Source organism: Eurypyga helias, unplaced genomic scaffold, assembly GCF_000690775.1.
Source record: "Eurypyga helias isolate BGI_N326 unplaced genomic scaffold, ASM69077v1 scaffold1130, whole genome shotgun sequence".
Classification (NCBI taxonomy): domain Eukaryota; kingdom Metazoa; phylum Chordata; class Aves; order Eurypygiformes; family Eurypygidae; genus Eurypyga; species Eurypyga helias.
This window is the reverse complement of record NW_010224892.1, coordinates 48990-73873: the sequence shown is the minus strand read 5'-3', so window position 1 is coordinate 73873 and position 24884 is coordinate 48990. Positions and strand designations below refer to the sequence as shown.

The window sequence follows — 24884 nt, the reverse complement described above, 5'->3', positions numbered from 1 at the left end:
GTCGTTACGGGCCTTTCCTCGTCTTCCCGGGGTCGCCTGAGCCCGAAGCAGCGTGTCGTTGCAGCGGCTTTACGCGGCCGGCGGCGGGTCTCTGATGGCGCGGTGCTCTCGCCAGGAGCAGGGGCGCTGTCGGGGGGAGGCTGTGCCGGGCAGCCTTGTGCCCCCAAAGCCTCGGCCCTCAGTCCGCACCGGGGCATGCGGGACGTAGGGAACTGAGTTGGAGCTCACCATTATCGCCGGGGAGGTGCCGGCCTTCGAAGATCAGGTGTTGCCGGTCCTACAGCTTGAGGAGTAACTTATTTGTTGCCGTTTTCTGCTAAACTGGCTAAACTTTAGTTAATGTCACCGGGAATAGAAATCCAAACGTGCTTGTGTACTGATAAGCCTGGTTTCAGGAATGTATTGCAATGATTGTTTGGATAAGGGTGCAGCTTCTTCAGCTGACATGAACTAGTCACATCATTATGGGAGCAGATACAACGTTATGTAGCATGGCTTATTTCAGTGTCAGCATTGTTATATTGGTGCAAGCCTCTATGCACTAAAGTAACTGCGAATAGTGGAAGTGGGCTGTTTGGCTTTTGAGAGTGAGTTGTAACAGTCTGCTTTAAGGTGGGCAGCACATCTGTTACTTCCTGTTTGCTGCTTATTGAGGTAGAAAGGAATTATGGTTTTCTGCAGTTGTTAAATTACATCCCATCTTCTGCCCTCTACAAATACTTTTCTATGGAAAGCCCAACTTCATATGTGAGTGCTTAACTTGTCAGCAGTTCTTTCACTACTGATTTTCAGACTTTCCCATATATGTATTTTTTTTAAAATACTTTTACTGTGATTGTTAGTGACAGTAACCTCTCTGCCTGTGGTTTTATGGTGTGAACTTCTATAGGCTTTGTGCTCTGCAGCTTAGATGTTTGGGCAGAAGACAGATACTGAATTGAACTCAGTCCTCTGTGGCATATGGTTTGCTCTTGCCTGGATAGTGAACCTTCTGAGAGTTGCCTGCCAGTGTGACATCTATGGGTTGCAGTGAAGTTGTGGTGGGGAAAGGTGAAGTGCCTTGTTTACCATAGTACAGTTGCTGGTGCACAGGTGGTTTAATAGTGTAGGAATTCTTGTACCTGGATGTACTATTGGGAGGAGGCAGGAGTAGAGCCTCTTACAAATGGGATGTGATAATACTACGTGTATATGCGCCTTTTACAAGGGGTTGAAATAAGTGCTCTGAATTGGTAACTTCAGAAAGAAACTAGACCTGTGTCTCTCACTAGCTTACATACCACAGAACGTGCAGAGATGAAGTGCTTGCCCTCAGGGAACAGAGGATGGATATTTTACATCTTTTCTTTATGTAATTCCACAAACACAAGTTTGCACATGTTGCTTGCTGCGGGTAGTTCATGTCAAGGTTGAATAGTAAGCTGTCTCCACTGTGGTGTTGCGTAATGCGTTATTGAGAATTCTCAGTTTTACAGCAGTCCAAATTGCTACATAAGGGTTGTCTGAGTTTCTTTGACTTCTGTTAACTAGCACAGAGTGATGTTACAGTGTTTGTACAGCTGCTGTTTTGCTTATCTTAATCCTGATTTTAAATGTCCCTCCTTTAGAAATAGGGTAGAAGGGAAGCCATCAGTACGGTATGAAACAGTTGTACTCATTTCATTTTACATAGCATGGGTGATAGCATGCACTAGGGTGAAGCATCAAGAATGCCCAAGTTAAGCAGTGGCTGGTTTTCTTTAATGCTTTACTAAGATTGAATAGCATGAAGTTGTAGCGAAAAGTGAGGCGCTTCTCAGCTGCTGCTTTCAGTCTTGATAAAGAACTCATGAGTTTTTTCTAAGGCAGGAAGTTAATCAGTAATTGATGATGCAAAAACGTGAAAAAGGAGCTATGCCGTGGTTGAAACTGTATTCTTTTTCAAAAGTCACTCTTAGGTAGCTCTAATGCTGGGGGGTAATAGATTTCCTCGATGCTTTTCTGAAGTAAAAAATCAAAACCAGAAGTCTGGAACAAAACACACACTAGATCTGAGTACACTAAAAATCTTGCACCCTTAAACTTCACAGATGTTGTTTTTAATGCAAAAATATTTCATTTCTCCATGCACAGCTAAATCATGTTGCTGTTTGCCATCTATTCTCTCCTCCATAAATAACATAATAGGAGAAAATCAAAACCGTTCCATGGTTGCGTAACAGACACAGAAATGGGTACAAAAGAAGTTATTAAACTAAGCCTTTCTACCTATCTGTTCCTACTACAGAGAAAAGTCAGTTTGGTCATTAATTTCATGACCTTTCTTAACTGCAGAGCCTCATATTGATGCATTGCAGTGTGCTGTTCAGTGCATAGGACAGTCCCAAAGTCCTGACTCTGAGAATCACTGATTCCAACTGGTTTTCTCTCTCTTAACCGTAAATGTAATCTGGACTGTCGAGGATCTTCTCATTATTGATATAATTGGCTGCAGCAAAAAAATTACTTTGTATATGTGATCTTTTTTCATAATACTTCACTTTCTACAGCAAGTAATTTTGTTGGGCCTTACATTATAGGTTATGGAAATAGCTGCCTATCAGTCCTGACAGAAGTTGCTACCAAGCTGATTCACAGATCTCTATGGACGGAGCTTGTTCCAAGACAAAAGTAGAGCAGATCTTTGTCTTACCAGTAAAGTGGGGTACTTTGGTTTGGTTTGTCAGCAGTTCTCAGTTTCTAAACTTTCTTTATTACAGGAGTCGAAGTTTAAGGAAACTGGAGTAATTACACCTGAAGAAGTAAGTATTTAGGAATTTTGAAATATATTGTGAAGGTAGTGATAATTTTACTCAAAATAACTATGTTCATCTCAAACAGCTCATGTCTTTGCCAACTAATTATTGCTGCTTGAAACAGCTTCCATGAAGTGGAAGTTCTAAATGGCTTTTTTACTCTACAGATGAAGTAGATCAATAAAATTCCTCTGGAGATGGCACTTGTCATCTGAATGTGGGATGCTTTTTTCCTGTATTATGTTGTGAAAAGCTTGTAACAAAGCTCATGCTGGATCAACGGCTCCATTTGTAATGGGACTTCAGGACTAAACCAAGAATATATCTTGATTTCAAGTCTTCCCCGTAAGCAGCTTGAATGAGAACTTGTGTCTTGGGGGAAGTCTTTGCTTATCTCCCTTTTGGTTCCTTCCAAGCCTTTGGCTAACATTACACATGCTTGTCCACACTAAGTATCCAATGATTATTTTTTTTCCCCTCCTCTTCTCTGTAGGCTACTTCAGGCTGGTTACATTTTGGATTGCTGTCAAGCAGTTGTAGTTTTTTAAGGAGTCTGCTGCAAAGAGGAACAGGATTCTTGCTAGAATAGTAAAAACACTGATTGTGTGGTGCTATTTTGACTTCCCTGTTCTGCATTTTCTTACTGAAGTGCTGCTGTTCCTAAAATACGTTGCCTTTACAGAGGTAAAAGAAAGCAATGTTATGACTGTAGAATGAAAGAAAAATGAAACAGAATGCACAAATGTGAAGATGAGATGGAAAAAGATGGAACAAATGGTGACTGATGCAGGTAGATAATGTGACCAGAAGTACTTTTTCCTGCGGTTAGTACCTAGAATTTTTCTGCTACGTTACATGGCAAGCAAGCCCTCATGCTTCATATGATTCAGAAGAGTACTGCTTAGAAAAACAGGCTTAGCAACATGGTGTTCTGATAACCATATACTTATAAACATTTATATACACACACGTTTAATATCTATTACATAACAATATTTTTATAGTCTGTGTTATACATAAAACAGATAGAAAGTAGACAAATGTTCTACTAATGCTTAATCCGTTCTTGATCTGCGGGAGAAAACTTTGCAGTAGTTCCCAAAGAAAAGGTACTTTCTGTAGAACATAGCAAGAACCACACTATGTTACATTAAACGGTTTACAGCATTAAAACACCAGCAAAAGAATGCGAATAGTATGTATTCTCTGTATTAAGTTAGATGCTGACAGGATGAATAAATTGGATCCTTCAGAGCAGTGTTGAAGGGAAACAGTTATATGCAAAATTAAGTTTCTGTTAAATTAGACTGGGACTGGAGCATGGTTCTGCTAATTGTCCCTTTAACAGTCTTTCTTTTTCCCCTAATGATTCTGGTCTTCATATGTACTGATTGCTAAAGAACTACGTACGTCATCTATAATGATGCTAGGATGTTCTCTTTGAATGAGTTTGGATTTCTTGTAATGAATCTCAGTTTAACTGCATTCTAGTCTGGGATGCTGACTATTTTATGGACTTTGTGGGGTTCCTGTGGCTGGTCTCTGAAGATTAATCAATTAGTAATAAAGCTAAAGATGACTGATTAATCAAACTCAACACCTACTACTTCTTTTCATATATCTCTGTACTTGATGTGTTTTCAACAAATTCTTGCCTGTTGTGAGTTGCTACTAGTTAATACCTCAGAAAAATAACACCTGGTATAATTCTATATGTAACTACAGGCAAATCCTAAAAATCATCTTCCCAGGAGTAGAAATAAGATGTCCTAAAATTGACCGGTTGCCACTTTTGAAGTATTGATTCAGATATGGGATAGCATTAGCGCTTGAGAAGTAGAAAGTGAAACCAGCTAGAGTCATCACGCTGCCTGAACTGAAGAAAAAGAAATTCCATGCATTGTTTTAGGTTATCCACAAAGAACACTTTCAATTTTTTTCATCTTGAATAATATATTTTAACGCTGGTGCCACAAACTGTGTTCGGGTTCCTTGAACGGAGCAGTTAAATAATTCTGGAGTTTCATGTGTTTATTATTATGTAGAGGCTAATGAGTTTAAAATTCCCTTGGTGTTGGGAGGGGTTGCTGTTTTCTTTAGAGTGAAGATTTCACTTTCGCTAGAGACCATTTTTGGAAAGTGGGTGAAAGAAAGCACTTTTGCAGAGATTAAATCTGTTAATCCACATGCAGCGCCTGTTGCAGTGGTTTGCGCTGCGCTGATATCCTTTGCTTTGGAGGGCATGGGGAGAAAATGCTGACACGCTGCCAGCCTGTTGTGTCCTGCTACCACAACTTCTGGGAAGTGGGGTGCTATAAACTGGTGTTCTAAGGCAAAAAAGCAACTGTAGCAGTAGGTGTGCACCTCATTTTCAAAAGTAACCGGTGAAAAGACCACACAAATCACTGTTCTTAAATGCAGGCTGGCCTTCCTCCACTTACTGTGCAAAAAATAACCCCCCTGGCTTAGACTTCACTGGGTGAATTTTGAGTTTGTACACAAACATCGCTTTGATATAGTGATGTGACTTTCTAAAAGCCTTTATCTCTGGTACTATGAACAAGCAGAGTGAAGATTTTTAAAAGCCGCTTCTTCGGAACGAGATTGTACATAAATTTTTCAATGTGCGAAGTACTTGGCTATCCGTATTTAGCGAACAGCAGTGGTGAACCGTCCTAGTCACAGCCATTACTGAAAATGTATACTGTTCATTACTGTCTTGCAGTTCTCTCACTGATTCAATGAATTTAGGTCAGTCACACTTTTCTTGCTGCAAAATTGTTTTGAACACCAAACAATTTTTTTTTTTTTTACATTAAGTCTTTCATTGTCTCTTGAAACTTTGAAAAGTGGCAAATAAAAACAGTTTCTTTGTCACAAAGTAAACAATATTAATGGGGCTAGAAACTCTTCTGCTTGTTACAAGACTGGTATGTAATACGACAGCTTTTTAAAGGGTCTGAATTTGCTGTTCAGTTTAGTATGCATTTCCTTCGGGGGAAGTGGATTTAGTCTTTGGGTTTTCTAGGTTAGCTGAGGAATGGAGTTAAAAGAAAGCATCAAACTGACAGAAACAGTTATCAGTGAGATGGTTAACCTATCAAAGGAATGTGGAACTGGAATATTAATATTCATAAAAATTGGAAACCATTTCTTTATGCCATATTTAACGCTACTGGTTGTGTTTTTTGTTCCTGCCTTAACAGTTTGTTGCAGCTGGAGATCACTTAGTTCACCACTGTCCTACTTGGCAATGGTAAGTAAAGTCAGAATTATAGAAAGCTAGCATCCCTACCTCTGCTTTGATGCTACAACTCTACGGTTGTCTCACTTCAGAATAGTAAATGGATTCTTGCAGCAGAAATTCTGCTGGCTTTACGATGAAGCTTTTTCGGTCATGCAGGATTTATTTATTGTTCTGTGTAGCAGTAGTTGAGAAGAGGATTTGTTTGGGGATTGTTTGTTTGCTCTCCTAAGGCTTTAGAGGAAATGAGGTGCTACATGCTGTGAATGTTTTCAGTGCTAAGCTGCGGTAGCAGCTTGTCTTGGTGATTGAAAAAGCAAAGGCCGTGTGCAACTAGAATTGCTAGGAAGTATTTATAAATGGTATATTTTAGGCAAGCATTTCTTAATTAAATTTGTTCATATTGGCCCACATCACTTTGGCCAGCGCTTGCACTTGGAAATCCCTTATCTTTCAGGTACAGTAAGGTGCTTTCATGTTTTACTGGTGCCTTGCATTATAAAATTAATCAGTGCCTAGGTGGACATTGTCTTTGAGGTTGGTATCATCAAGGTTCTTGGCTCTATACTTGGCCATGAAGAGCTGAAGGAGGAATTAGGGTGTTTGACTTGTCGTTTCTTGTCTTTTTACTGTCTCCTTCAGAGAAGACCAAATATTGCGTCTGGTCTGTGTGCTAACAGTTTGGAACAAGCTATTTAAAACATTACACTTTTCTTCAAACCAAATACCACTGAAGGTGAAAGCAAATGCTTGAGTAATGCAAGCATGGCAAAGATTACTTGAGCTCTGGTGACAGTGGGGACCTCTGATATTTCTAGAGGTCTGTTTCTTGGGTTTTTTTTTTCTGAAGTTGCTTTCTTCAAACATTTGTGACTGTTGTTGCTGATTTTAGGAATTTTCATATAGGCTAGATTGTTCTGTCAACCTGTCTTTGCTTGGCCATCTCGAAGTGAAAGTAGTTTTGAAGCAGAAAATAGCTTTGATCCAAGACTCCATAGTTTAGGGGTGGCCAACCTTTTTGACCCCATACCTATATCAGTCTTTGTACAGGGAAGAATAAAGAACAAGCAGATTCTGAGAATAGGTCAAGAGGAATATATAAAATGTTCCTGATATACACTGAAAATAGAAAGGTTCTTTTGTTTGCAGATCATGAAATTCTCAACCTTTTATGGTGCACTTCATTTTACAGGGCTTCAGGAGAAGAACTAAAAGTCAAGGCGTATCTGCCAACAGACAAACAGTTTTTGGTAACTAAAAATGGTAAGGCTGAAGTTTAAATGTAAGTGTTCTTAGAATTGATAGCATGATTGACTGCTGTCAGCTCTACTGATTCCCTGTATTGATAGGGGAAGCAAATATCTTGCACTTCAGATGCTTTGTGATACTAGTTTTTCCTGCACACCTAAAGAATTTTCCTTAGACTGGTGGTTAGCAGGGCTTTATACTGGTAACACAGCTTGCCTTGATGAAATAGAAATGGAGTTTAAACATTATAAACCCCCTTATCTGTCTTTTTCTTTCTCTTGTCCTTCAACTCATATTCAACGTCTAAAAGGAAAATATGTTTATTTTCCTCTTTCATTTGGAAAACTTGGGCTACTGAAGAGTTCTCGAAATGTCTTTCACAGTGACACTGATACTTCTAGTTCAGATACGTAATTAATGTCACTATCCCTCTTAATAATATAAAATGCAAATTTAAGTACAACTTTTATCAGCTTCACAGTTGTGTATCTATATAGTACTTGCAGTGACTGCCTTTTTAATGGGTAAGGAGGCAAATATCTTGGCACAACCACAGGGACATCATTTTCTCAAAAGATCTTGTACCAAAATGAGTCAAAGATAATGCCATTAGATGAACCTTCAGTACTAAGAACAGCCTGAGGAGATTTTTACCTGATATGGGTTGTGTTTTGTACTTGGATTTCACTTGCTGGCTTTTGGAGCCTTGCAGTGTACTATCATGTGAAAATGCTTACAGCAACGTTGGACAGACTTTATGGAGACGGTCCTTGTGGCTGGATGGCAAAATGATCTGCTTCGTTTCTCTTTTTTCCCCCCCTACTTCCAGGGCCTCTCATCGGTCTGATCTTTCTAGATCATGCTTGCTGATGGGGACACATTGGCCGACACCTGAGTAAAAGCTGTGGGCTGTGAGTGAGGCTGGGAGCCATCCTACAGACCTCAATTTGGAAGTCTTCGAAGGACTTCCCTGTCACTTTTATGCCCTTCTCCCTTTCTGTAAGGCCTACGAGCAATTTACAAATTCTGTACTTCATGCAGCAGGTTTTTTGTTTTCTCACCATTAATAGCAAAGGAGCATTTTTTTACTTACCCCTGGTTAATGATGTTGGAAAATAGCTGCTTTGCCTTAATCGGATCCGCATTCTTTCTTTGTCTGTTTTTTGCAAATGTTGTATAGATCTGTACTTGAATGGCTCTGTAAGGCATATGACTGGAGTTGCTCTAAACAACACGTTAATGCCAACTTCTTAACCACTAGATGTTAATTTATAGTTAAACGTACCTAATATGTTGCATAAATAGCTGATGCAAATTTTTAGCGTGATTCTAAAGACAAATCAGTAAACTGATGCTAATCCAGGCAAAGTTGTACTTAAGCTGAATTGTTTAGCGATGTGAAGAAAACTAATATGTTGTCTAGAGCTATTGACAAATGGATTGGCAGTTTAAGGAGACATGAGAAGTGGATTCTTTTCTAATCCTTAAGAGTTTGGATGAAAGTGCTCTAATGGGTAACAGATGAATGAACTCCTAAGGCCACTGCAAGTGTCGTACTGTACATGGAATAAAAGAATATGTTGATGTGCTGTACCAGATATTTTAAGTTCATGCTTTTACATTTGAAATACAGCTTTAGGATTCCTTAAATAAGGATATATGAGAGACTATGACCTTTCAGAAGGCTTTGTAGGAGAATTTCTTGCTCCAATCCAGTTTTGTATAGGAATGGCTGCATTCATTTTGTTTTGCAATTTTTTGCAGTGCCATGCTACAAAAGGTGTAAGCAGATGGAGTACTCAGATGAGCAGGAAGCAATTATAGAAGAAGATGATGGTGATGGGGGATGGGTAGACACTTTTCACAATGCAGGTATTCCAAGTCTTGCTTCAGACTTTGCATTTGGTACTGAAAGGTTTTCAGTTTACACACTTCTTAGAAAGTACAATCTTTCTTAAATATAGATTTTTTTTTAATTTTTTTTTTTTTTTTTTTTGGTACTACTATCTAATCTGGAAGAAGTAAGTTACATTGCCCACTTGGTTGGTGTTTGACTGCTCAGGTGTTTAACTGTGTGCCTGTCTGTGCCTGGAACCGGCTACTTTTTGGAGGTGTTGACAAGAAATTATTTCAGTGTTCTCCTAAGAAAGTTTTAGGAAGTTATTTTCAAAAATTGTCTGTGTAGTGGCTTGTTCCTTAGTAAGGAGATCCTGCGAGGAGAATGGTGGTGTAAATAATTTGTTTGGAGCATATGCAAATTTCCCTTTTTTTAGTAAGGTTGCATGTGAAGCAAGTTGAGTTCTTTATCTTAATTGTGACCTCCAGTGACTTAATTATTTCAGTGTTTCCTATTCTGTTGTATTGTAGGATTTAGCTAGAAGGGGGAATCATTAGAAAATAGTAGTTATTTTCTTAGTATACAAGGTCACTGGGGGAAGAGGAAGGGACTTCAAAGAAAATATTGTTAAATACAGATGAGTGGGAGATGATCCTTTTTACACTGAGTTCTTAGATGAGCTTTTGTTTATAAAGAAGTCTAAAAATTGCTGCTTACATAAATCTGTCTCATTGGCTTTTCTAGCACAGCCTCTTAAATCCTTTTCTTATTTTCTAAGAATTGGCAAATTTATTAGTGTTAGTCTGTTTCTTCACATTCTGTCGTAAGTTAATAAAATCCTGTCTTTCAGTGATGTTTTCTCCACCCTTTCCAAAACTAGATGGTACTCTACTCAGTTCTTGCTTTCTTTGGTGTAAATTTTCTGCTGTAATGTGAAAGAAGTTCTCTAAATAGTTCAGCCAGGCTGTGGAGAAAAAGGGTGGGAGAAGATGCCTTTTGTTTCTGTGGATGTACATTTTTCATCACTGGTGATTCTTAAACATATCGCAGTTGATAATCGAACACCCCCCACCAAAGAAATCGTTTGAAAGAGCTTTGCCATATCTTTGAATGAAGAACATATTTTCCATCCCTGCTGTGGATAGACTCTTCTGCCAAGTTTTTCTTCTTAGGGTTGACTGGTTTGGGCACCACGCTGTGGTAGCACAACTATAAGACTCTGACTAGACCTGGCCAGGTTTCCAAACACTTAAAAAGGAGAGATAAAATCTGTTGCCACTCATCTGTATAGATGTTCTTTGTAAAACCACTTTTTCTAGTAGGAAAAAAACATAGGTAAAAGGTCACACAGCCACTAGAAATGCATTGTTTCCAAGCAGCATTCAACTGGCATTCCTTTTCTTTAAAGAGTTATTTCTGATGAGCAGTTAATTGATTCCAGGTTGATTCTCTGTAATGATGTAACTTTTTTCAGCTGAAGAGTTAATTAAATAAAGGTACTGTGTCAAAGCAGAATCTTTATGTATCCCAAAGAGTACTGGCTGAGAGCTGCAGTAAAACTAGGAGGCTAGTGGGAAGGCACTCAAGAGTTGATGCTGCTGTGATGGGTTTCACCTCCACTTCCTCTCAGCTAATGCATTGAGTGTTCCGGTATATTGTGCTTTGTCATGGACACCTTGCTTTCCAGATGCTCAGGAGTACTCATAAATGCATGCCTTGTGCATGAAGTAGAGTTCCATTATTGTGATGTAAATGAACTCTCTTTTATGTGAAAAATCCTTAAAATAAAAATCCAAATTACTTAGCAGTGTTCCATCAACAAAATCTATATGATGTGCAGGAGCTGTGCTGTTGTGCTCCGCACTACCAGTTTAGTTTCCTTGTGGATGTCCAGCACCAAACATGCAGCCAATGCCAAATAAACAGCCCTTCAAATATCAGAATTGTTGAGATATAACTTGCAAAGATCATATGCTGCTTTCTGAAATAGTTGTGACTTCTTTCTGTGCTATTCTGTAACAAAGAAACAAGCTTTTTTTAATGCAGACTTCTTGTTTGATTAACAGGTATAGTGGGTGCAACAGAAGCAGTTAAGGAGATCACACTAGACAGTAAGGTACTTGTTTCTAGATTTTCCTCTTGCTTTATTACAGAGCCTAAAGGTAATAGAAGTCTTGCCTCGAGCAGTCATCTAGTACTGCCTGTGAGAGACTGATACACTTTGTCACTAGGTGTGTTGCAGATATACAGTGACCTTCAGAGCCCATCGTATCAGTCTAAGCATACACATGTCCTTATTACTATGTGTGTGCTGAGGCAGGAGTCTTTTTGGAAATTCTTTAGCCAGTGTGTTCATGTGCCAGGCTCTACGAACAGAAAATGAAATTCTGTTTACAGTGATGCTGCACCTTTTTGTCTCACACTAATGCTTGGAGATCCAGCGTAAAGAAATTTTCATAGGTAAAAATAATGTAGGGATGTAAAGTATTTCTCCATAATCTGACTACTGCAAGCAGAGTTTTAATGTGTTTGGTCCTGTTTGACAGGACCTCAAGTTTAGAAATACTAAAACTATTTAAATTTACGCGTCTTAAAGTCATCAGTTTCTCCACATTTCCAAAAAGTCACTCTGTTGCAGGAGCCAAATCTGAAACTTCAGTCCTCAGGAAACTGAGAACAGTTGGAAGTACTTGAAATGGAAATGTGTTAGCTAACATCTTTGACGTGGAGAAAGTCAGAGACACTACATGCTTTTAAAGAGGAGTTGGTGGTTAAAGTGTTCTGTCTGTGTGCTGTGATAGTTTGTTAAACCATCTAAGCACAAAGCTTTGTATTCTAAAAATTAGGGGGAAAGAGAATGGGGTGCTGCTGCATCCCATGTGGATGCCCCATCCCTGGAAGTGTTCAAGGCCAGGCTGGATGAGGCTTTGAGCAACCTGGTCTAGTGGAAGGTGTCCCTGCCCATGGCAGGGGGGTTGGAACTGGATGGTCTTTAAGGTCCCTTCCAACCCAAACCGTTCTGTGTTTCTATGCACGGTTGTAAACAGCTCAAAATAACATTGGTATGATGAACTTTGAAATACATGTATTTCAAGTGAGACTGTGCTGAGCATACTAAAAATACTGCTGTTTCACAAGTCAGTAAACCTGAGGGTGGAAGAAACACTGCAAAGAATACCTAAAGTTCATCACTATTTCTCTATCACCTCCCCCTTCTGAACTTCATTGGGCTTGTCTGTTCGGTTCAAATGCTGCGCGTAGCCCCACAGCGCATGGGCCAAAGTCGGCTGAGGGCTTGTGTGGTGTTCTATTAGACTGTGCTTCCTCAGACAATGATATCAAAACGTGGTATCTTTTCAGATTCTCTCATGTTTTAAATACAATTATGAAACTGGTTGGTGTTCTTAGTCCAATTCTCTGCTCGTGGCAGGACTACCTAAAAGTAAACTGTATGACTCTGTCATCCATATGGGTCCCTTCCAACTTGAGATATTCTGTGATTCTATGACAACTGCTACACAGTTTGCTGCGGGTTAGGGCATAGAAAATCTTAACCTACGTGTTTAGCCATAGCTGTCTAGTCATTGCCTTTCATTTGAGATACATTGTTTTTTAAAAAGAAATTATGGGCTGTTTAACACCACGTTCATTCTTCTTTGCATAGGAATTAAGTCACTTCACGTTACAAAGTCAAAGGAGAACTATTTAGTGGTTTTTAATGTCACACTAAGACTTTGAAACTAACTTTCATTAATAAGCAAATGTTCAGTGTAGTCCTTCTTAATAGTGCATAAATTAATTTTCTGCTTTGCTGTATGTATTGACTGGACTTAAGGTATAAGTTTGCTGGGGCTGCTAGGCTGTGTAGATGCAACAGTCTTTAAAGCAGTGTTTTCAATTTAACTTCTAAAGGATAATATAAAAATACCAGAATGTTCAGCATCTTGTGAAGATGATGACGAGGAAGATGAAGGAGAAGCTGCAGACATGGAAGGTATTTCCTTAAATTGGGTGGGATGTGCTTTATGTCAGGCCTTCAACTAAAGCAGTACGCTGTAAGAAAACACTGCTTTTTCTTTTCATGGAATGCATGCTGAAAAATTCAGCAGGTGTATATGCTCTTTCATCTTTCGTATGGTCTTATTGATGCGTGTTTACTCTAACTTGTGTGATGAAACCTGTGTGAATTTTAGTGACTGGGAAATCAGTTTGAGTAGCAGAACAGATCCGAGCAAGTATAAACTAGGGATTTAGCACAGCTTCTTTCCTGCTTCATACCTACCCTTAAACTCCATCTACCTACTTAAAACCATTTAAGGATTACTCATCATGTACTTACTGTAGTCTCTATTCAGTCTACCTGAATAAAACATCTTTAGATACATGTGGTTGTTTATGAATGAGAAATATGATGATTAGCTAAACATGGAACTTTATGGGTCTTCTTTTCAGAGTATGAAGAAAGTGGGCTATTGGAGACAGATGATGTGAGTGAACAGTTCTTTATCTCTTCTGTTACAATGCTTATCACCAATATGAGCACAAGCAAAGTAAAAATAATGATAAATGGCTGACATAACAAGCCTGTTAGGAGCAGTGGGATTACTGAGCCTGGTTTCCTATGAAGTTGTCTCCTGATGACCTACTGCAGTAACCTTATCTCTCAGGTCCTCAAAGATTTTGGTCACAGTAATTTTGCTTTTTTGCTGATCCTTTTTGCTCTGCTTACAGTGCTGTAATCACCAGAGGTAAAAAATGCAGTGGTTGTCTTTGAGACTTATCTTGGAGGATGAGTGCCTTATAGGTTCAGTAGATTACACTGATGCACCAGACTGTCATGGGAGAAAACAGAGGGCAGTGTTAGATGTGGTGCTCTGCTAAGGCCCTTGTGAACCTGCATAAGATGAGACCTCTGGCTTCTGATTTCCATTGGAATTGTCTGTTGGGTTTAGAAGTTCCTGGTGAAAGAAGGCGGATGATAATGTAGCTGCCTGCTTCCTTAAGAAATCAAACCTTTTTTTAAAAATAAAAAACCTCACCAAAATAAAACCAAAAACCACTTGGTGGGAGAGGAACAGATACTCCTAATTTAAAGCCTTTGTTTTTTAATGCTTGCTTAAGAACATTTATTTCAGTTTTACAGTTTCATGTAACTACTTAGGATGGGAAAGGAGGGAACACAAACAAGGCTATACTAATGTCATTTTTACCTTTACCTCAGGCAACGCTTGACACAAGACAGATTGTAGAAGCTAACAAAGCTAAAGTTGATGTTGGAGGGGAAGATGCTATTCTACAGACTAGAACTTATGACCTCTACATCACATATGACAAATACTACCAAACTCCAAGGCTCTGGTTATTTGGATACGACGAGGTATTGTGATGTTGTTGGGGTGTTTTTTTCCTACTTCTGTGAAATTAGACTCACCGTGGCAAATAGCAAGGCTATGTTGTTGCTTATTCACAATAGGAATTTAAAGGAGAAAATGGTGAGAAAACCATTATACAGTCAGGGTTGCAGACAGGATGTATGGTACTTGCAGGAAGTAGGAACAATTTCACTGAAAACTGTACTTGGTAAAACCACATTTGGAAGGAAGGAAGTCATACTCTGAGTTTGTTAGCTCTGTAGCACTAGTGGTAACCCCTGTAAACTTAGTCAAGTAAGCAGGTATTCAGCAGGAGATTAGATAAATCACTTTTCCCTTTAATGACTTAAGTTTCTCGAGTTAAAGGTGGTTAGGGCTTACAGCTCAAATACCTAGATGAGAAACTAGATGATTCTTAAATATATTGACTTTACAACTCTCCTGGTATGTTAAAACCAAAACTTTCGTGCAGTACTGTTTCTACACCATGTGGATTTTAACACCCTCAGTTCTTTCAGTGTACCTTCAGAACTGTTGTTGTATATTAGATGCTTATAATTGACAGTACTTCATCTGTTAGTGATGTTAGACTCTTCTGCTCCTTCCAGCAATTCTTTGTTAATAACGCTTTTGTTCTCATGTTCCTTTTTCCCATGTAGCAACGGCAACCTTTAACAGTAGAGCATATGTATGAAGATATTAGTCAAGATCATGTCAAGAAAACAGTGACCATTGAAAACCACCCTCATCTTCCTCCGCCTCCCATGTGCTCAGTTCATCCATGCAGGTAAGTATTTGTTTCCAGCTTGATTCAGCATGCAGGCACAAGGTACTTCACTGGCCTTGTTAAGGATTTGGGTCAGGTTTTCTGGACATATTTCTATGTGTGGCTGCCATAGTGGTCTGTTAGCTTCTGAGGGAGTAGGAAGGGAAGCTATCAGCAATTCTCTGAAGTCATTCCAGCACTCCCTGCCACAAGCGTATTCTGCAGTTAGAGCAAAGAGCACTGCCTTCTCTGCTCAACTTGCTTTTACTCCACTTCCCTACAGACTCCAGAAGATGGCAGTCTTTCTATAAAAGAAAATTCTCCGATATTTTTATTTGCTGCTTTTTTGGGAGAGTAAAAGTATAATACATACTTTGGGAGCAGAAAAATCTATTTGAACATGAAATAACTCTTTCTTGGTTTGTAGTAATTACCTTCTGCTCCCCAGAAGTTGTTGAAATTTTAAACTGATAAATAGGGGTCCTCTAATTGCTACACTGAAATATTGAAGACAAATGCAAAACACACTTGTGTATGTAGCATCTCTTCTGTTGCATTTTCCACACTTTCACCCAAGACATAGGGAGTCTGTAGTTTGACTAGCTGCACAGGTATTTTTTTCTAGGTCTTTGAAAGGTGCCTTTTGTCTTAGATGTAGACCCTAACATCCTTTCATGTGTCTTATTGATACAGAGACACTATGTTAAAGGGCGTAACTCTTTGTTTGGGGTTTTATCTCTTTTTTTTTAAAAGAGACACGCCTTTGTAGTCTTGCATATGTTAACAAAAAAAAAAAATTGTCCAGATTGTACCTTTAAGTCTTATAATTCCTTTTGACATAAAGAAATGCTTCTGAGATCCATGTCACTAACTGAGGTGTCAAATAATCAGCTTGGTGTTGACAAGCTTGTGGTAGTTTTTACAGGCTCAAAACATTCTTGTTTCTGGTTTTAGGAATTAATTTGATCAAATAAGATTAGTCTTGGGAAGGGTGTACCATTCTTTAGAGGGAGGGTGAGGGAGCTTTGAACCAAGTAGTTCATGGCTACTGTTGATCTTATAATGAAGATGTATATTCATGGGCTCTGTAAATCTGTATCTGTTTTCTTCCAGTTCATGGTGATTTAACTACTGCTTTACAACAGTCTCTGCAGTCAGGCTTGTATCTGGACAATATTGAGCAGAGAAGCCATTGTACAACTGGGAAATAGCTTTTTCCCCAGTTTAGCTGTCTTGTCAAAAATGTTGAAGTGGTAAACTTTATTGTTAGTCTCTAAATCCTCAGGTATAAGTCCACACTAACACATTAGACCTGTGAAAATGATTGTTTTGGTGCTCAAGAGTATTACAGGAAGCAGAACTTGAAAAAATTATAGAAAAAAAAGGATAGAACAGAAAACAGCATAAAGCCTCTATTAATCTGTGGGACCAGAATACTGCAGTATACTGTTGAATACTGCAGTACAGCTCTGGTCATCTGTTCTGTAATCTGTGAGATGAGGGAAGACTAAAACTAGAAAAGATGCAGGGATGTCGTCTGGGATAACTGGGGTTCTGAAGCTCTTGCCTGTAAGAAATGATTGAATAACCTGGGACCCTTCAGCTGTGGAAAAGGCAGCTGAGGGAGGGAGGTGTGATTTTGGTGACCATTGTGAATGGCACAGAAGGTGATGTAATAGGTGTTCAGTTTTTTCTAATAGTAAAACTGGTGGCATTGAATGTTACTCACTGCTGAAATGTTCAAAGCCAGAAAAAGGATTAAATTCTACACACAGTACCTAATTAAAATAAACATTTATTTAAGCAATATGAACTTAATGAAGGAAAACTTTGTCAGGAGTTGTTTAAAAGTGATGTTATCAGAATGCTCCAGAATTAGAACGTCCCTGGGTTGCATATTGCTGGAAACTGGTAGTACTCTGGGGGAAGCATTACTAGGTGCTTGCTCTGACCTCTTTCTTGAGCACGTACTATAAGGTAGTAAGCAGGACAAGGCAGACCTTTTGGTTTGATCCAGTAAGGTATTCTTGTACCTTACACGAACGGATCAGTCTTACTATAATAAGCTGTTAGTGACTTTGACTGTCTTACAATTTGCTGTTGCAAGGGTTTGGGCAAAAAAATGGATGCAGCTTTTTGTGCAACTTGTGTTTTTGAAGGACTGTCAAGTGGGATGACAGTAGGAAGGCTTAACAGACTGATGAGGAAGGTCATTCACAGAAGGAGGGGGAAAAAGCCTGAAGCCAAGGCTTAATTTAGTGATTGCTGGAAGCCCTGCTGATAAACTGGCTGGGGTGAAGCTCCTGTGGATGGATGCAGGCTGGGAGGGGACTCTCGGGAGACACAAAGATGACAGGATATTTGGGCATGAGCCCTCACAGACTAGGTAGGCCTGTGGGTTTTGTACTGGACTGTGGCTGCGGTGGAATCTGCTTAAATTTGCAGACACCTTTGCAGGGTAAGAACCAATCTAATGCTAGTCAGTGAATTCGGATTGAGAGTCTTCACGAGTGAGAGCTCTGTGTGAATGTTTTCACTTCTTCCTCTGAAGGCAGTGACATGCCTCTGCCTTTGTTATGTAATCCACATCTACACTGGAAGAAAGCATTTGCATCATGACCCTTCTTCCTATTAGTCTTCAAACATGAATGAGATTATTGATGTCACAGAGAGACAGAGTTGTTGGTAGTCTTAAATGTGGAGGAAACTGCCTAGTCTTTCTCAAAGTGATCTAGTTGATCAGCAACTGCTTAACATCAGACAGGTTTGAAAAGGTCATCTTGAGACTGTGAGGAAAGAGGCTAACAGTGTATCCAAGGTTCTCTTACTCTCTGAGGTGAGCTGTTGTATTTTCTTAAGTTGGTAAACGTAACAGCGAAGAAGGTCTGGTCTTCTGAGGCAAAAAGTAATAGCGGAAAATGTCATTTTGTTCTTAATTCAGGTAGGAAGTACCAGTGTTCAGCTAGATCTGCTGCTGTTGCTTTCCTGTGTGTTACAAGAATTGTGTAATATAGGGTATTTGGATGGTCCTAAACTTACTTGGCTGTTTCTTGTGACGTGTATGTCCCAGTGTCGTGCGTCAGAGAAAGGAAAGAAATGGCAATCTGGTGCTGCTGTCAGCTACTTGAGACTGCTTCTATTTTGAGCAGTTAGTTGAAAATGTTCATCTTGCAGCTCTGCTCAAAGTTGTATTCCTTGTCAGCATTTTTAAGGATTGTTTTACCGGGAGGAACATAGTCAGCTTCCTCATTAACTGCTGCAAACTGCTTTAATCACAATTCTCAACTTTTTTAGGAGTCTTGTGAAGGGACTATCAAACTCTTTAACTAATAAACGCATTTACAATTAGATCTGAACTACTTGCACTAATTCCAAGGGCTTCATTGTCTCTATTTCAGAATAAGTGGCAATAGGCTCCTGAACTCTTTCCTTATGTACTCTGTCTGTGGGGAAGGGACTAGAAGCAACTGCAAGGATCAGTGAATTGTAGATCTTAAGGTTAACTGACTATTGCAGTTTCTGAATGTTTCTCCTAATTATGACGTCTGTGGATTTTTCCACACCTGCCTCGTTGCGTGTGAGCAGTTAGAGACACTGAATCAAATTCATAGGTAATGTTTTTTTGTGAAAGTACCCTGTCCTAGTAAGTCTTGCATTTTCCTCTCTGTTATGGAATCTTTGTAGTTGTTGTCCACTACATTGAAAGCCCTGTGGGAAGGCCTTTTATCTCTATGAACTGCAAGGGGTATTGGGTTGGGTTTTTTCCCCAGATGTCAGGAAAGCTTTTATTTTTCACTTTTACTTTCTGGTGGTATATGTTGCCCTTCCAGACGATACTCAGACAATGTCAGTGTGTCAGCTGTGTTGAATTCCAGTGTGAAATCAGCTTCTTTCAACTTACTTTTAACTCTTTGATATATGGCCTTAACTGTGCTGTTACTATTGAAAATAAATTGAGAGATACAGTATTTCTGACTTGAAATACGAATAGTAACTTGTTTGTATTACTTGAACAACCACAAGAGTTGGTTGATATACCAGAAAGCAACGTAGGTGATTTTTAGTAGATGTTTTAAATGTCTGATCTATTTCATAGCTCAGTGATCTTGCAAACAGGTGCTGGGAGAAGCACTGGTATTTAATCACCTTGAGTTAAGAGTTACTCCTGAGGAGCTTTTATTCAGAAGAGAAGAGATTTTTGGATAGCAGGATAATTTATATGACATTTTTCCCAAAGTTACCTTATTTATTTCCATTGGGGGTATACATACTTCATATTAATCTTTCAGAAGTTTCTTACAGAAGGAAACTGAAAACAGGAAACAACTTTTGAAGGTTTATAAGGCACAAGCAAAGCTTTTCATCAATAATGGTGTGACAATAAGAATGACCATTACTGTCCATTATGGAATCGAGATGCCTAACTAATCCTTAGAAAACATAAAAGAACATGTCATTAAGGTGCATGAAGTTGAGCCAGTATCCTGTCAGAGACTTGTTAAGGCTGCAGGGTGACCTGTATTCTGTGCCAGTATGAAAAACAGTCCACCGTTATGGACAAGGTCAAAGCTTAAGCTTTGCCGGTGCCCAGGTTCCTATATAGAAGCAACTGGCCTTGGCACCTGATCTGCATGTGTTCTGCAGGGCCATCATGAGGATCCAGAATTGGAATCAGCTGTGAGGGTTAGCTGATTTGCAAAGACCAACAGCACGAATGACACATGCTGACCTTTAGTATTTGCCCAGACTTGCGTGTTCCTGTTTACAGTGTGTCTTGGTAACTACAACAGCTTCCTTCCTTGGGTTTGCAGTTGCTGGCAGCATGATTAACTTTGGAGGTAACTACCTAAATGCCAGTTATTGGACAGCTGTTAAGATTTGCATAATGGTATTCAAAGCATGGTCAGAAAGTTATGCAAACTTTACTTACCACTATTCCTTCTTCTCAGCAGGCACATACGTTGTTTCAGGATGCGTTTTTTAAGCTATTACTGTTAACTAGCTTGCAGTGTTGTGTATGTGGATGTCTGTAGCCCTGTGTGACCTCACTGATAAAGATTGCCTACAGAATTATGAATTTAAAACAAAGTTGAAGTATAGATGGAAGTAAGGAAGAATTAAAACAACCTGGGAATTTGTGTTAAAAATATGCAAATAAAACATCAATTAACCATGCAGTAATTGTCCCCTCTGATTTCATATGTTCTTCATCTCCTGGTTTATGTGGTATAAGAACTATCCTGAACACAAGATAGTTACTTCTGAATAGTGACTGGTCATGACAAGATTTAAGTCATCATTGGAGGTACCTAAAACCAGGCCAGACAAGGTCCTGAGGAATCTGTTCTGGTTTACTGCTCATTGATCAAGGAGGGTTGGACTGATTGACAACCAGGCTCTCCCCCGTAGCACTTTACAGTAACAGAACCATGAGAGGGATGTAGGTAGCTTAGTGTTGGGCTTTAGCCGCAGCCAGTAACTACGCACCATGCAGTGACTCAGGTGCCCTGTCCCCCCACACCCAGCTGGGATGGGGGGTGGGAATTGGGGGTGGGGGAAACTCCTGGATTGAGATAAAAACTGTGGGAATTGGGGGAAAAAAAACTTGTGGGTTGAGCAAAGGAAGAAGAAAAAACAATAATAATATTACTGGTAAAGGAATGTACAAAACAAATCATGCACAATGCAACAACTGCTCACCATCCAGAGAGTGGTAGCCTGTCCCTAAGCAGTGATTCCCCCTCCCACACAGACAACTCTAGTTTTACATGCTGAGCATGACATTATGTGGTAGGGAATATCCCTTTGGCCAGTCTGGGTCAGCTGTCCTGGCTGTGCTCCCTCCCAGGTTCTTGTGTACCTCCTCACTAGCAGAGCATGGGAAGCTGAAAAGTCCTTGGACTTCGTATAAGCACTACAGCTACTTAGCAACACCTGAAAACATCAGTGTGTTATCTACATTATTCTCAGTCTAAATCCAAAACGCAGCTCTATACCAGCTATTAGGAAAAAAATTATCCCAGCCAAAAGCAGGTCACTTAGAAACTGTTGATCTGCCACAGAACCCAAGTTACAGCTGTAGCTAGAGAAAGTTTTCATACCCTAAGTCAGTCTGAGAGCAACAGTTCGAATTTCTGCAGGGTTGGTTTAGCCTGCCTTTCCTAGGAAACCGTGAATTGTAGATGTGCTTGATACCTTGTAAGCTCTACAGATGTAAGAGTGTAGCAGAGGCAGCTAAAGAAATTGCAGCAATTTCTAGACATCTTTTTCAGGGGTCACCTGGGAACTTCTGGTTGCTTGTTACTGGTGAGGATTACCTTCTGGGGGCTTACCTGGTGGCTTCTGTGGCATTTAGCAATTAACAGTTAACACTAGTGACAAGCAATATGTACTGACTCTATAGCACTTAAGTCTACACTGTAGCATAGAACATCTTTCTCTTTCCTTTAAGGGCCTGTAGTGACAGGACAAGGGGTAACGGGTTTAAATTGAAAGTGGGGAGGTTTAGGTTGGATATGAGGAAGAAGTTCTTCCTGTAGAGGGTGGTGAGGCACTGGAACAGGTTGCCCAGAGAAGCTGTGGATGCCCCATCCCTGGAAGTATCCAAGGCCAGGCTGGATGAGGCTTTGAGCAACCTGGTCTAGTGGAAGGTGTCCCTGCCCATGGCAGGGGGGTTGGAACTGGATGGTCTTTAAGGTCCCTTCCAACCCAAACCATTCTGTGATTCCTTGTGAATGTAAGGAGCGGGCAAATAATGTTGCATTTGTCACTTAACTTTATGTTGTTGAGATTATTTTCTTTCCTCATTAAACTGAAAGCTGCTTCTTGCTGCTTCTGAAGCTAACAGTCCAAAAACTGCCTAATTTGCACTAACCGTGATGCTACTGAGATGAAGAGGAAGTCACTTTAAGGAAAGTATTATCACTGTTTCTGATCTGTTTTTCAGGCATGCAGAAGTGATGAAGAAAATAATCGAGACTGTTGCAGAAGGTGGAGGAGAACTTGGAGTTCACATGTATCCTTTTTCCTTGCTAGACAGTATTCTTAGATTTCTTGCAGTGTAAGGAGTTGTTACGTCAAGGTTCCTAAACTGGAACGCAATTGTGTGTGAAAGCAGTAAACAACTGTTTGTGGCAGTGCTTACTGGAGTTCTGGGACGAGCTCCTTTGTGCAAACAAGCTCTGTTAATCACTTTTTGAGGGTTGGGGGGAGGGTGGCAGGAGTAGTGGGGAATGTAGGCCGGTTTGAAGGGACAGGACTGAGCCCTTGTTTGTAGGGGTGTGAAGAAAGTAGCTGTTAAGTATGAAACTGAGATCCCAGTGTAGGAGCATGAGGCTGGAGGTTCATAGACTTTGGGCAGAGTGTTACACTGCTCTTGGTACAGCCGCTTCTGTATGAGATTTGAAACTGAGACTGATTTCTAAAAGGAGTAGAGGTTCCATTATTCGCTATGCTGCACATGAACAATATCTGGGTAAACATTCAGCTGACAAAAAAGCAGTGGAAATTACTGAAGCAGTTCTGAACACCAATTTCAAATGCTTCAATTAGGCACCTTGCTGAAAGGCAATTCTATCTTAGTTATGATTTATTGTAATTCATACTGTGGTTTCTGCTGAGTAACCTCCGTGTTAGAAGCAAGTGTGTCCTTTCAAAATAGCATTCTGGTTTGGCTGCTGTAAGGCAGACAAGGAGGGGGTGATTACTAAGCAGCTACAGGCCCTGAATCAGTAGAATTCTCGTTCGCTGTACAAATTGAGACTTGCTCAATTTGTGTAGCACGCAACGGAAACTGAACTGGAAAATAACTTTTCTGGTGAGGTAGGTCAAGTCTTCAATTCCTCAGCAGTCAGAAATAGTAATCACAATCTTGAAAATAAGCTGCTTTCACTATTGCTAAACAAATGGAGGGGTTTTTAACAGGCAATTTCTTCCCTCATTATGGTAAAGTTTGTATTTGTCAAGAAACGGTCCATGAGACTGACATGTTAAAATAGTAGGTTTTACTTATATCCAGTACCAATCTAATTGAATTATCAGTTGAAAGTAGTGATTTATTTTAAGTTTTCAGTTTGCTGTCTGCCTCAGTCTCAGGTGGACAGACACCTTCATTTATAGTTATCTGATATACTCCAGACTGCAGGTTCAGGCCCAACATGTGTTTGAAGGTGATATACACAAGGAAGATGAGGAAGGTGGTCTCTACAGAGGCAGACTTCTCGGTTTAGCAAAGCTCATCTCTGCTTTCCATCACCGACAGAAAGAAGCTTTTTCAAAGAATGCTTAAGAACAGGAATCTGCTGCTTTTCCTGAGGCACTGAGCCTGCTTTCCCTGCAAGTACAGGAAGGTAGCTAGAGATTAGCCTTGCTAAGTGCAGTTTGCTTTGGCATTTATTAATAACACACATTAAGTATGTAAACGGGATTGTAAATGTTTGTAAGATTTATTGAAAACAACTCCTTGTTTCCTGCTTTCACTTAAAACAGGAAGGTCTGTATGTTTGGGCAAGCATCAGGTGTCATTACCAGAGCTCTGCTGTATTTATTTCCCAGTCTTGAACTGTAGAACTGCTATGGTGGTATTTTTGTATTTGCAAGAAATAACGTTGAGCAGACCACTGAATGTGACTTCTGCTTTGTTTTACAGTATTTCTAGCTATTGCAAGTTTTCCTTAACAAGGAACTCAGGTACCTTCTTATTTTCTTGAAATTTGTACAGGCGGTCATTCCAACGATAGAGTATGACTACACAAGGCACTTTACAATGTAGCTACAATAAGAGATGTCCTCCTCTAACTGTCAAATCTTTTTTTAAATAACCCATATATGTGACTTATGCAACATTATACACAATTTCTGTAACTAACCTTTTATCAAGTTGATGCATTAAAATAAAATGTTCCATTACCAGCCTTTTTAATAAAAATCTTTGTGTGTAATATAAATACATCACTTTCATTCCTATACAGACACTGCACTAAGAGGTGGGATTTTGTTCTCCATAATTCCTTCAACTTCCTTTCAACACAAGACTATTTTTGTCTATATTGGAAACTAAAATCTACTTTCCTATTAGAAACCTAATGCTTTGGCTTCATTGCTGATTCCTGAAAATGTGAATTTTTTTTTTTTCCTCCCTCCCATTTAAATTTACCTGAGAGCTATGTGTTTGGGTTTTGCCTAGTTACAAATGGTTAGGATTCTTCTAGCTAGAGGAGGTTTTTGAAAGCTGAAAGAATATAAGTGATCTTCTTGTTAGGAATGTTTGATTACATCTTAAACTAGAAGAGCTGTAAGTAACCAATCTTTGAAAGTTGATTTAGATTTACACTTGAGCAAGACTAGTGTTTTGAGATGAAATTCTTTTGAAGACAAAGGAGGAATATTTGTATGTAGTCTGTTCATCTTGTAATTTTGTCAGTAAGACTTTACAGCTTGGGGGTAAATGGAGAGGATTGCTATGGTAGAGGAAGGTTCGATCTTGATCGCTTGTCTGCCTCAACTACACTAACTGGCAGTATAATAGCATGGTTTCCTTTTTGGGGTAGATAGACATGGCGTTGTTTATGAATGCAAATACTGCAGACGTATCCAGGCTTTAGCAGCTGCTTGCTGCCCTGTAGAATGTATGTTATGGAAAATG

General features: G+C 39.6%; 1 protein-coding gene across 1 annotated transcript; it reads left to right on the top strand.

Moving 5' to 3' along the window:
• Window positions 1-2705: 2705 nt before the first annotated feature.
• ATG3 (autophagy related 3) lies at window positions 2706-24151 on the top strand (the record flags this gene model as incomplete). The annotated part of the gene is made up of 11 exons (XM_010147041.1): window positions 2706-2780; window positions 5981-6030; window positions 7211-7281; window positions 9031-9138; window positions 11170-11219; window positions 13016-13097; window positions 13556-13590; window positions 14325-14480; window positions 15135-15262; window positions 22188-22256; window positions 23930-24151. Coding segments are annotated over 11 exons (906 nt in total), but the record flags the coding sequence as incomplete, so codon positions are not given.
• Between the last annotated feature and the right edge of the window lie 733 nt (window positions 24152-24884).